At 47.5% G+C, this 12,965-nt stretch overlaps 1 protein-coding gene across 3 annotated transcripts in view; it reads right to left on the reverse strand.

The window, feature by feature from the left end:
- Nucleotides 1-12,629, reverse strand: part of EGF (epidermal growth factor) — a 52,540-nt gene extending 39,911 nt beyond the window's left edge. For all 3 annotated transcript variants that reach the window (XM_037509551.2, XM_037509550.2, XM_037509552.1), the window contains exons 1-5: nucleotides 12,080-12,629; nucleotides 6,447-6,646; nucleotides 5,534-5,715; nucleotides 4,613-4,840; nucleotides 3,713-3,915 (exon numbers count right to left, since the gene is read on the reverse strand). In XM_037509551.2, coding sequence (XP_037365448.1) covers nucleotides 3,713-3,915; nucleotides 4,613-4,840; nucleotides 5,534-5,715; nucleotides 6,447-6,646; nucleotides 12,080-12,203 — 937 coding nt within the window. In that variant the 5' untranslated portion in view covers nucleotides 12,204-12,629. The remainder of the gene's footprint in view (nucleotides 1-3,712; nucleotides 3,916-4,612; nucleotides 4,841-5,533; nucleotides 5,716-6,446; nucleotides 6,647-12,079) is intronic.
- Between the last annotated feature and the right edge of the window lie 336 nt (nucleotides 12,630-12,965).

Here is a 12,965-nt window from a genome sequence, read left to right on the forward strand (position 1 = left end):
CTCTGAGGTTCAGATAATAGAGGTGATTGATAGGGTAGCTAGAAAAGCCTCAAATGCACCTCACACCAACTAAAGTTCCTAAAATTAAAAAAAATATTTAAGAGAGAGATATAAGGTTTTGCCTCCATAAACATATAACATTTCCAGGGTCCCTGCCCCTAGTCTAGTCCACAGAGAGCAAAGCTGCTTCACAGGCTCCACCCCTCAAGCAGGAATCCACTGCCTGAAGGTAAAGTCAGAGTTTTCAGGTGGAAAGAAAAAAAAAAAAGAAAGAAACAATGGGTATCCAATTTGCATCTCTGCAGGTCATTCATCAGCAAGGAAAAATTAAACCCTGCCTTGCCTTCCACTAGCACCAGCCTAGAGCCTCTCCTACCAAGAGGAATCACGTTCTTAATGTCAGTGATTCACTCTTCCTCCCTGCATTAACTAAGTTCATATTTGTGTGCACTGGAAAAATTCTCATGGAGTAAAATCGGAGGGATTACTCCCCAGGTTGGGATCCTCACTTTGATGATCTAATAAACTCCATCATTCTTGCAAAGACTTTTGTTTCCAGTGAGCAGCTCTGGGAGCTACGCAAGCTGAAGCATCTCACCAGGAGGCCAGGAATATGCCCATGACAGGTCTCCCAAAGACAAGTCAGATCCTTCTAAGAGAAGAAATGACAGCTCATAGTGGGACTGTAGCTGCGGAAGCAGCAGGCTGTCGGCCTGGGTTCAAATTCCACTTCCACCTCAGCGTGACCTTGAGTAGCTGTTGAGGTATCCATATCTCTGAATCTCAAATTCTAAATCCACAAAATGGTACTAATAATCACAGCCAATTCCTGGGGTTGTGAAGATTAAGTGAGATACTATAGGTAAAGCTCAGGATGGATAATTCTGTACACACTCAGCAATGATGGTCATTTGCATTATTTTTTAAAACAATACAACCTGTCACATTTTTCCTGCTTTACTTCCTATGCATTATCCCAAATGATACAGGGCAGCCAGGGGCACTATACCTGGCCAAGGACGTGCCCAAATAGTTCACCAGTCACTGTCTGAGTACTTCACCGGCGTGCGCAATTGCAAGACTAGTTAGGCTCAGAGAACAAGGGGATTTATCTAACAAACCAGAGAAAAACATAGAGCTACTTAGGCCAAGAGTGGCCATTTAGCTCACCCAAAGCAGTGTCCAGTGTTTCTCAGCCCTAAACCAAAGTAGCAGGTCTTCCTGCCTCTGTCGACATGCAGCACCAGACTCCAGGCCGGGTTCCGACTCACCAAGGCAGCAGTAGACAGCACAGGAGGCGCCCCCATTGCTGCCCGGGGCCCAGGGCAGCACCACACATGCGACATCCAAGCAGCAGCCCTGCCCAGCAGCCCCGCCGGCGGCTACTCTCACAGCACAGCCAAGCGCCTGCTTGGGTCTTCGCCTTCCCTGCCAGGCTGTGACAGCAGCAAAACCGGGAACAGTGTCGCTCTCTCGGCTAATTGCAAAGTCTCCGAACTTTTCCAGCTCCTGGAGGCTTCGCCACATCCTCCTGAGGCCTGGAGCAGCCTCCTGGAAGGTGGGCGCAGTGAGGCCCGAAACTGCTGACCCCACAATGTCTGAAGATCCGAAAATGCTGAAGAATCAAACGCTGAATCCCCAAGACTGAATTATCTGGGGCTCTTTCTGTGGTCCTTTATGTTTTTTATCAGTCTGTACCCCAAAAATGCGATACATTTTAGCATTTTCTCTGGGGCTATCTAGCCTCACCAGCACCCCTACTCTGAGGGCACCACCTGTAACAGTCTTTGGCCTCAGCCACCAGTTACACACATGGCCCCCCAAAATATTATTTCTACTGTTGAGGGGAAAGGCTGTCCTGAATGAACTCCACAATCACGGGTTTTATGGACTCCCCCCTCCCCCACCTCAAGCTGAAGAGCTCCAAGACACCAAGGCCTACAAATCCCATAATGTCCTGGCGGAGGAAGGGAGGGCTGCTGGGAGCCGAGGGTGGGGTCACCAGCCAGGCGCCCTAGAAGACCAGGCCTGTGGGCCTTGAGGCGCTTCAGTTTTTCCCACCAGCCTTCAGCGTGCTGTTGGGGTTCCAGCTCAGCGGAACTGGTAGGGCACATTCAGGAATGTGTCTCTCTCTTTCTCCCTGAGTTATTCCTTTCTTCATTTGCCCTTTTTTGCAAGTAACCCCTTTATTAACCTTGTTGTGTGTGCCTGCAGTCGAGTCTCATTCTAAGTCCCTTTTAAGCCCGTGGGTGAGGACCCACAGTCAGGCAGCCATTAAAAATTGGGGTTGTCGGGCCCCCCCTGGTGACACAGCGGTTGAGCGCTGGGCTGCGAAGCTGCCCGCAGCCTCTGCAGCGCCGGTTCGATCCCCGGCTGCTCCCCGGCCACCGGAGGAGGGTCCCACATGGCGCGCAGACCTCTCCTGCCGCCCGCTGCTCCCCTCAGCAGTGTGCTTCGGTCCTTCTGCCTGCTCTGCTCCCCGCTCTGGCTCTGGTGAATTCTCTCACCCTCTCGCGCCTCTGACTGTACCCAGTGCTTGTATAAATAAATAAATAAAAATATTAAAAAAAAAATTGGGGCTTTGCCCTGTACTACCTCAGACCTCTTTCTTGAGGCTAGACCAATTTTTTCCTAAACAAACAAAAAAAGGCAAAAAGACTTCAAGGCACAGTGAGAATCATGCTGCAAAGGTCTGGTTTAGAATTAAGCCACAGACAAACTGATTTAAAACATTCAGGATTTGCTCATCGTACGCCAAAGGGGCAGCCCAGGTGAGGTCTGTCAGAGAGTCGAGGTGCACTCAGATGTTATATCTCTTTAGAACTTGTCTCCTGTGATATTATTCAAGGGAGAGAGTGCCAAAAGGTGGGTTTTTTCCTCCTTTTTTCCCAACTGTCTGTTTTTTTTTAAAGATTTATTTATTTTTAGACAAGAAACGGGGTACAGGCCAGATGCACGGGAGGGTGAGAGGATTCACCAGAGACAGAGCGGGGAACAGAACGGACAGACAGACTGAAATACACTGCTGAGGGGAGCAGGGGTGAGACAGGAGAGGTCTGCCGCGCCATGTAGGATTCTCGCCAGCTGGCTGGGATCGAACCTGCGCTGCAGAGGCTGCGGACAGCTTCAGGGTGCAGCGCTCAACTGCCTGCACTACCAGGGAGGCCCTGTTTTGTTTCGTTTTTTAAAGATCTATTTATTTATTTATGCATACAAGAACTGGAGTGTAAGCCAGAGGTGCAGGGGTGAGCAGTTTCACCGGAGACAGAGTGAGAACAGAACAGGCAGACTGACTGAAATACACTGCTGAGGGGAGCAGGGCCGAGACAAGAGAGGTCTGCTGAGCCATGTGGGTAGTTCCCTGGCGTCCTGCGATCAAACTTGTGATAGCTTGATAGCGCTGTCTTTAACCCCTGTGCCACCAGGGAGGCCCTCAACAATTTGTTAAATGTCTTCTCATTCTAGTGGAATGACTGCTACCATAGACCAGGCAACAGATACTGGTTTTTTGAACTATGGTGGTTCCAGTAAAGGAAAGAAGTGGATGTCTGAAGGTGTATTTAGGAGGTAGAATGGGGAGGATTTGGGGCTAGATTGGAAATGGAAGGTGACGCAGTGGGAGAAATCAAGGATGTCCTTAAGTGTGTGACTTGAGTGAAGTAGATGGTGGAGACTAAGCGTCAGATGCTGTTCAAGGTAAAAGATGACTCACCAGACACCCAAGTGTCGGCCTCTGCCTTGGGCTGGGCAAGTGGGTGCAGGACTTTAATTCCACCAGGTGGTACATGTGATGGACGGAGGTGCATCCTGACCATGTCCTTCCCCGTGTGCTTGTCGGCTATCCAAATTGTGTTCTTTTTCCATGTTGAGTAGAAGATACGGTCACGGAAGAGGGACATTGAAAATAAATGGTGCCTACGAAGCAACAGGAAAAAAAACATGAGGAATGCTGACGCTTTCTTCCTGAGCTTATTCAAGTTTCACTTGCTTTCGCCTTGTTGTTTGAATGTTAATCCTCTATTTCCATCATTTCTCATTTAGGCTTGGAAACAGATATTAAGTAAACATTTATGTTTATAGACAGCATCTGAATAAGTAGGACTCCGAAGTCATTGCCTTATTCTTTTGCAAGTCAGCACCTAACTGTGATGACAGTTAAAAAGGGAAGAAAATAGGAAATAGGATGAGTCGACTTCTGGTTTTATCAATTATTCATGACTCATTTATGCCTTTGCCACAAGCTGGTGAGTCAGTTTCCGGCAAGATAACAAATCAAATGAAAGACAGGTGCCAAAATATATGGTCATCCTCAGTGAGTAACTATGAAAATTAACATGTGAAAATATACTATGTGCCCAATACCATTTATTAGTTTTATTTGCATTTATTTATTTATTCTTGACAATAGCAAGTGATATTGGCTATGATTCTCCCCACAGGAAAGGAAGCTGAGGGCAGGAGATGTCCTGTGACCGACCCAAAGTCACTCGTCCCATCAATGGTAAATCCGGGACTTGAGCTCGGACTCCAAACTCACTGACAAAAGTAAAATTAATTTCTCAAACAGACTTCAAATGGCAGTTGTTTGTTTCCCACCAAAAGCAACACTTACTGAGTAAGGCGTTTGTGGATGTGGACGGAACCTCCATTGTAATCACAGGAGCAAATCTGGGAAGTGCTTCCCAAACCACTGTCCTGTGTCCAGAAGAGCCTTTTGTCAAGCACATCGAGAAACACAGCAACTATCTTCCCTGATGTCTCCAACAGTGTCTTCACTCCCATGCCCTTGAGATCTGCTCTGTGGAGGCTGCAAGGTGCCTCTGAAGACCAAAATATGAACCTGAGGAGGAACACATCACGCAGACGTGATGCACTGTAAGTAAGTCACTTCTATGCTCGATCTCGGTTGCCCCAGCACTTGCTAGATATCACAGCAATTATTTCATTCTTTTCCATAAAAACGTTTTATTCAGATTTTTAAAATTTATTTTTGCACAGAAGAACGGGGGTGTAAGCCAGAGGTGCCGAGGTGAGAGGATTCACCAGAGGCAGAATGGGGGGCAGAACAGGCAGTTCTATTGAAATATATGGCTGAGGGGAGCAACAGGGAGACAGGAGATGTCTGCTGCACCCTGTGGGTCAGCTCCCTGGCTGGGGATCGAACTCAGGCTTCAGGGGTGATACTGCTGAGACGTAACCCCTATGCCACCAGGGAAGCCCTTACATAAAAATTTAATTCAGTGAGTAGTTATTGTCCTGTTACAGAAATTCCATGTGATTTCAAGTTAGATGGAGGTTATGTTTCTATAACCAGAAATCAGGCCTTCATCAGAAATGCTATATATTTGGACTCCAAATGAAGGAGCTTGCCTCAGTTAAGCCTAAATACCCATGCTGTTGGAAATGGTGTCTCCAGAACATACAAGAGGGTCGTGGTCTTGACAAGAAGGTCTTTGAGTTCAGAATGGTATGATTCTAAGTATTTTCATCAGATTTTGAAATACATGGCAATGTTGGAAAATGCATAATTTACCTTTGTACTGGATCAACTGCAATGTTTGCAGGATGTTTTAAGGCGCTTAAGAGAACATGGGAATTGTTTCCATTCATATCTGTTACTGCGATGATTCCTTCCTGTTTACTTAACCAGATGAGTTCTTCATTTATCCAGTTTATTGCCATTCCGGAAACATTTTTCTCTATATCACATACTTTCTGTAAAATCAAATTTCAAAATGGGTATAAATTACATTCCAATTCAAATATTTCTTAGGCATTTGTAGATATGTAATGGTGTATTTAATATGTATGTAGATATGCAATATGTGTCATAGTGATGTCATGTCATTGAACAAGCTCATGAACCTGGCATCGGTGTTTAGAAGCTCCCAGAGGGAGAGAGAGAGGATGTCAATGTAATTTTGAAAATAAGTAGGATGGGCCTTCCCTATAGCGCAGCAGGTTGAGCACAGCGCTGTGAAGGTGTCTGCAGCCTCTGCAGCATGGGTTCGATTCCTGGCCGGCCAGGGAGCTACCCACATGGTGTGGCAGACCTCTCCGGTCTCGCCCACTGCTTCCCTCAGCAGTGTATTTCGGTCAGTCTGCCTGTTGTGCTCCCCACTCTGTCTCTGGTGTATTCGCTCATCCCCCTGCATCTCTGGCCTGTACCCCAGTTCTTGCATAAATAAATAAATTTTTAAAAAAAGGAAAGAAGTAGTCTGTTAGGTGAGATCACCATTTTGTGGCTAAAACAGATTATTTACATGATTATTTTTCTATTCCAATGGCTCTCAGCTAGGGGCAGTTTTCCCTCGCAGGGAACATACGGCAATGTCTGGGAACATTTTTGTTTTTCACAATTTATCTATGGATTACAAGCTCCCATTATATCCAGCTCGTCAGTTTGTACAAATATCCTCCAAACACCATAGGAAATGATACTTTACCTCTTGCCTTGTCCCATTCAGGAAAACTCTTTGTAAAAGTTGTCTTTCTAAATCTACCCAATAAAGTCTTTCTTCACTGTAATGGAAATCCAGGATCACCAATACACCCACGTCAGCCGCCAGTTTCTCATAATTAGTTCCTTCCGGGTCAATCCTAAAGATACTATTTCCGTGGGAGAAAATTAAGAAGGGTGCAGGACCTGAGTGGGGAAAAAAGACACCAAACTGTATATTGTCGCTATTTTCTCTCGTTTAGCAAAATACTTCCCCTTGGCAAGACCTGGACCTCTCTTGGGAGGCCACCCCACAAATCCCCAGCTGACACCCACACAGAGGTCATCACCTTTGTTATCCTGGGGGTAGTTCCTTCCCTGCAGTCAGGTTTTTTCCTTGGTTTCCTCCCCTTGAGGGTAGGGAGGTTTCTCTCACACTGTTTTAGAAATTTTGGACCCACTGGGAGGAGCAGAAAATTGGAGGATTCTAACTAATTCTCACTTCCCTGCTGGCTTTACTCCATTCTGTTTGAACATCAAACGTTAGTACCTTGATGGACATAATATATGTTTGTTGTTTGAGAACCAAACAAGATTATGGAGTAACATGTTCTTCCTCGGGGATTATGCACTGCAGTCAGAAGATACTAGAGGCCATAGCAGAATAGAGATGCAGGAGGAAAGAACAGTAGCTTAAGAGTTTGAAATAGGAGTCATTTTAAATGTCTGTGAGACTTAGTTCAACTCATGCTCCCGACAGCCTTTCCACACCCCAGGCCCCTGCACCCAAGAAGAGAGCAGAGTCTCCACTGACATTGCAGCTGTAGAATCAGGGTCAGAGGAGACAGGGCCGGGGCATCGAACTCTGAGCCCAGGAGCCTGGGTCCAGTCCTGGCTCCACTGGCTCCTCAGACCTCTCACAGAACCTCCCTGCCTGTTTCAGAGGATTATTGAGGAAAGAAAAAGAAATCAAAGATGCAAAGTATTTAATTAATTGTAGGATGCTGCACAAAGGCCATTTGTCATGGCTAATTCCCACAACCAAGGTCTCAGTCCTAGATTCATGCCGCTGTTGGGTCTGGGCACAGGACTAGAATGCTGGGATAACACACCCTACTGTGGCAATGAATTGCAGGGAGAAGGAAAACCTCGAAAAGGCAGCATAAAGCCATAGCTAGTCATCTGGGGGCTACAGATGACAGTGGTAGTAGTCCTCTCCTGGAAATGTGTATCATGACCTCATTTTTTAATATTATGAAGACGAAATACATTAATTCCTGCCAAGTGCTTGGAATTTTTCTTGATCTATAGTAAGGTCTCAGTAAACGTTGGCTATTTATTCTACAGAATGCCATAAGCTGAGATATATTAGGAACACCTTTACTTTCATCCAACTGTGTATTTTCTCTAATTCTGATTTCCTTAAAATTGCAGTAATACACTCTGTGCAGATTTCTGTATTAGTTGCTGACAAAAGAACAGACTGTAATTGTTACAGGACAGGGTGAGGGGCACCCTAGGACCCCAAACCTGCTCATTCTGAAGAGGTTCTGCCTTCCGCTGCATCAAGACCAACCATATAACACCTTTAATGGAAGGAACTTTAATACAATTAGTGTGCAACAAAGATAAGGGGAAGAACAAAGTTTCCAAATCAAGCTCCCGAAGTTACCTATCCCCTTGTGGGTAAATGCCCTGCCAAACAGGGTTGGCCCAAAGCAGGACCACGGAGGCCCGAAAGCCTGTCACAAGTCTAAGGTACTTTCCGACAGGGACCCACAGAAAAGATTCAGAAACAGCCAGACAAGTCTGGGAGGAAAAGAGCAAAATCCAAATCCAGATAAAAGCTGCCATTATTCTTCTTCCCACGGGTCTCTCACCCACGTCTGTTCCAACCAGTCCAGGACCAAGAAGCAGGAGCAGTTTCTTCATGCGTCTCTGCTCCATGTGCCTCCTCCAGGTCTCCTCATTGCTCTCCATCCTGCCTCCTTCCCTCTCCAGTCTCCTCTGCAGCTTCTCCTCCCTGCTCAGCTCACCCTCCCTGTATGTGGCAGGGAACTTGGGACCTCCCCTTTTTCTGGGGACCCCCGGTTACATGATCTGTCCCCGGTGGCTTTCTTTGGATTATTTTAGCCACGTCTCACAGCAAGAAGCATCAGTGTGAGCCTATACCTTTACCTTGGTTTTGATTTTGCTCTTTTCCTTCTAGACTTGCCTGATCCCTTCTGCCCCTTTCCTGTGGGTCCCCACCAGAAGGTGCCTTAGACTCGTGGCAGGCTTTCAGGCCTCCGTGGCCCTGCTTTGGCCTAACCCTGTTTGGTTGGGCATTGACCCTCGAGAGGATGAGTAACTTTGGGTGATTTGTAAGCTAGTCTTTCTCTTCTCTTCTTTCTCTCTCTAATTGTATTGAAGTTCCTTTCCATTGAAGGTCTTATACATTAGAGAATATTTTGTCTTGCTACAGCAGATGCAGACCTATTTAGAGCAGGCAGGTGCCTCTCACCCTGCCCTGTAACAGTTCGAACACGAGGTCAACATTGAAAACAAACACAAAGGGCCTCCCTGGTAGCCTAGATATTAAGTCTCAGCACCATCACCATTATGGCCTGAGTTTGATCCCCTGCCAGGAAGCTGACCCACATGGTACAGCAGACTCTCCTGTCCTGCCTGCTGCTCCCCTCAGCAGTGTATTTCAGTCAATCCACCTGTTCTGCCCCCCACTCTGCCTCTGGTGAATCCTCTCACTCCCCCCATCCCACCCTTAGCACCTCTGGCCTGCACCCCACTTCTTCTATGCAAAAAGAAAAAGAAAACAAATTCATCAACACAGTCCTGACAGCAGTCTGAGAAGGAGGGCTGGTAATTATATATATTTCACAGAGAAGAAAATGAGACACCCGTTCACAAGCTGCAAAGCTGGGATTTGAACCCAGGTCTGTCCCCAAAATGTAAACTCTGTCACTAAACTCAAAGATCATAAGCCATGGGGGAGAGTTGCATTCATAATTTGTACCTAAAAGGTCATTTTTGTAATTTCTTTGCAGTTGAATTAAAAAAAAAAAAACCAACCAACCTTTAGCATAATTCTTCCTGAAAAAACAAACAGGACTCTGATCATGGAATTATGCTGGTTTGCACATGACTGGGAAGCTGGCCAAGCCTGAGCTAGTGCTGATATTGGTGCTTTCAGTGTTTACAGCTAAAATCGATCTCCCTGTTGGCTAACTCAGTGGCCCAAGATCCCTCCAGCCACCAGTTCTCTGGGGCTTGGCAGGTATGCATCCTGCCTTTATTTTCCTGGAAAATTAATGTATGTACTTCAGGTGCAGACATCAAACAGGGTTAGTTCTTTTTTTTTCAATGGTTCTCCTCCCAGGCAGAGTTTTGCACGTTCAGAAGCCACTAGCTACAGGTTTTCTTTATTGCTCTCCTCACTAATTGTAGCTCAAATAGAAGCTCACAGAATACTCAGTCCACCCCCAAACAAAACAAAACGCAGGCAGGATGGGGGAGAGGGGGGATGAAAAGAAACCCCCATTCTTTGTCGTCTCACTTGGTTTATATGGGGACAGGCACGGGAGTGTTAGCCTGGTGCGAAGCTGCCCGAATCATGTTGGATCACAAAGTGTTCTTCCTGCCGAGTCAGGCTTGCCAGAGGAGGTTTGTGTCCATGCCAAGGGCAAAACAAGGCAGGTAGAATGTAATTCTGTTTGCAGAGGAGAAATACTACCCCTGATATTCAGGAGGGTGGGGGTGGGGTGCAGGTGTGACCCATGCGGTGCGCAGCAGCGGGAGGGCAGGAGAGTCAAGCCGGTTGTTTAACCCAGTGACTTTCGAGGCACTAAGGACAGAGAGGCAGAGTATTTGCACCCCATGGGGTCTGGCCGTGTCATGTCACTGACACCCTAGGGTTTGATTTGATCAAAGATTTAGCCAAGACCTGGGGAGCCAAGAGGAAGTTTATTGAGCACGACCTGCTAGCTCTGTGCATTTCATTGTTGTGTCGGGCGATCCCTGGGCGATCCCCAGCCAATCCCGAAGTGGGGTGGGGTGGATATTATTATTTCTAGCCATAATCCAAGATAATGCAAATATTTAGCAAGCGGCATGGGTTAGAAAGGATGTGCGTGTGCTTCTAAAACCCGAGCTCCTTCTGCAGTGAGGCGCAGTCCCCTCAATGCGCACCTTGGGTGCACCTACAGGTATCGTTGCAGCCACCTGCCTCAGGGGCGGCACTGCTGAGCCATGGGCAAGGATGCCTGGAGGGCATGCAGACAGTAGCTGGTGGCCTGGCAGGGATGGGGCTGTTCCCTGAGTCTCCAAAGCTGTGTGGTCATGTTCCTTTCTGCAGCAGGGTGCGCCTTCTCCCCTAAATACTGGCTTCCCTTCTACCCTGCTGCCCCAAGCTGGGGGCAGTACCCGCACCTGGTCACTTGCAGCTACTCTCGGGAAAATTCTCCCTCCCAGGAAGGCTCCAGTTCACTGGACATGATTGTGTCCAGATGCTGGTACTTCTGCCTCCTGCAGCTGAGTAACAGGTGCACAGGGCCATTTCTGTTGCTTGCCCTTCCTTTTTGTTGCTATGCTCTAGGACTATGCGATTAGCAGGTCACGCAGCAAGAACTGACAGTTTTTTTTCTATGAAAGCAGAAAAGTTCTAGGGGCTGGGAACATAGACATTAATTCGAATCCAGTCCCAGGACTTGCTTGCTTACCTGTTACAATGAGCAAGGCTTGGGCAGAGGCCTGCGGTCAGAGCAAGGACCACAGAGTTCCTGCTTTGGAACTTCCTTCTTAGGCAGCCAGGGCCTGGGCACAATGTCAGCACTTTGGCTCGGAAGTGTTCTTTTGACTCCCTTTATTTTCTGCTGCCTTCCAGAGATTTCTCTGCTGGACACATTACTGTGTTTCCCTTCATCTGCTGTTTGTGGGGAGCCAAAGCAATTCTCAAAAGGGCAAGATAATAACATTGAAAAGTCAGGGCAGTTCCTCCAGTGGATGGAAATGACAGCCTTATTTGTGCCTAGGTTGGAGACCCAGCCAGGGCTTGAGGGGGCGGGGCGGGTATCAGGCAAGGTCCTTAAGCAGGACTGTTACTGCATTAGTAAAATTCCCATTTCCCCTGACTCCAGCCGCACGGCGTTCTGCTGCAGGGGGTGCGCACGCTGTCATTTCTAGCAGTCACTGTGCACCTGTCACTAAAGAACGGTCAGGACTTCCGAGAATGAGGAGAGCAGCAGGGAGGGAGGTTTCACGGGAAAACACACTGGACTTTCTCAGTGACAGCGTTCCCTTGGCTCCCACTTCCCTTCCCATTTCTCACTAATTTTTGCAACTGGTTTTTTACAGCAAATGATCACCTAAGCGCTTGCTTACTGCTCACATCAGAAAGAGCACCAAGTTTTACATGAAAGGTCCAGCTGCTTAAAAATGAGCCTTATTCACTCACACACACGGTTTGGGAGCTCTACGTTGTTACAGTGGGTGGGGAGCCCATGAGCTCTAACAGCCAGCGGGGACACATATGTGCAAGAGAAAACAAAAATGAAACCAATATAGATGGCTTGGGACAAATGAGGAGACAAGCATCTGAGGACATTTGCCAGGAAGAGGCCAGTTCCTTCGAATGGGGTTACTTACCTGCACAAGCATTAGTCCCATCTTCCAGGGGAGATTCAGTATAATTCCAGCGCTGGGGTGCTGAGAGACCAACACGACTAAATCTAAAAACTACCAGCAACAGAACAAGCAAGAACAGCTGCATCCTGATGGACTTGAACTTTCAATAGAAAATAGCTCGTCTTTCCTTGAGTCCCCTCCAGGCGAGCCAGTGGTCAGCCCCCAGTGGGCCTGTCAACCCAGTGGGCCTGCCGGCTAGGCATCTCTTATTCCATGGCTTCGCTGTTGCCCTGCAGCTCTTTCTCTTGAACTCACAACAGTGTCAAGTGCAGCTTGCCAGGACACACGGGGAAAGAGCTCTTATCCAAGTTTTTGGGAAGCCAGAAATCCCTGACACCCTCCTGTCAAATTTCTTGAGTTGAAGATCCACAAGCAGGTGTGTGCCAAGTCCACTGTGAGGCCCTGAGGTGCCCAGGATAGAGAGCACGACCTGCTAGCTGGAAAGGAATTGCTGGAACGTTCCAGCCACGACCCTTGGGTAGGTCTCAAAGAAGAAATATGGAAGACTCGTCCTCCCTAAACACGGTTCTCTTTTTGTCAAGGAGTGATTCCCCTTTTTAAAACCCTTGGCTCCACCTCCTGGCCTTTAGTGCCACTTGAGCGAGCGGCTGTTTGCAAGTAAATGTGGGCAGTTCTCCACTCCAGGAAGGCAGGGCCGGCTGCCAAAGAGCAGATAACTGGTGACTCGCTATAAATATTCCAGGCAGAAGCAGGGAGAGAGCAATTAGGACGTGGTAGTGCTGTCCTGGAGCCTTGGGGGTGCCTGCTGTATTTTGGCTGTGGTTTAATATCTTGAAGGATGGACATAAACAGGCCATATATACCCACAGTGGATAGAGCTACTGAC

This window comes from Talpa occidentalis, unplaced genomic scaffold (assembly GCF_014898055.3).
Source record: "Talpa occidentalis isolate TD23 unplaced genomic scaffold, MPIMG_talOcc4v2.1 talOcc4.13, whole genome shotgun sequence".
Lineage (NCBI taxonomy): Eukaryota > Metazoa > Chordata > Mammalia > Eulipotyphla > Talpidae > Talpa > Talpa occidentalis.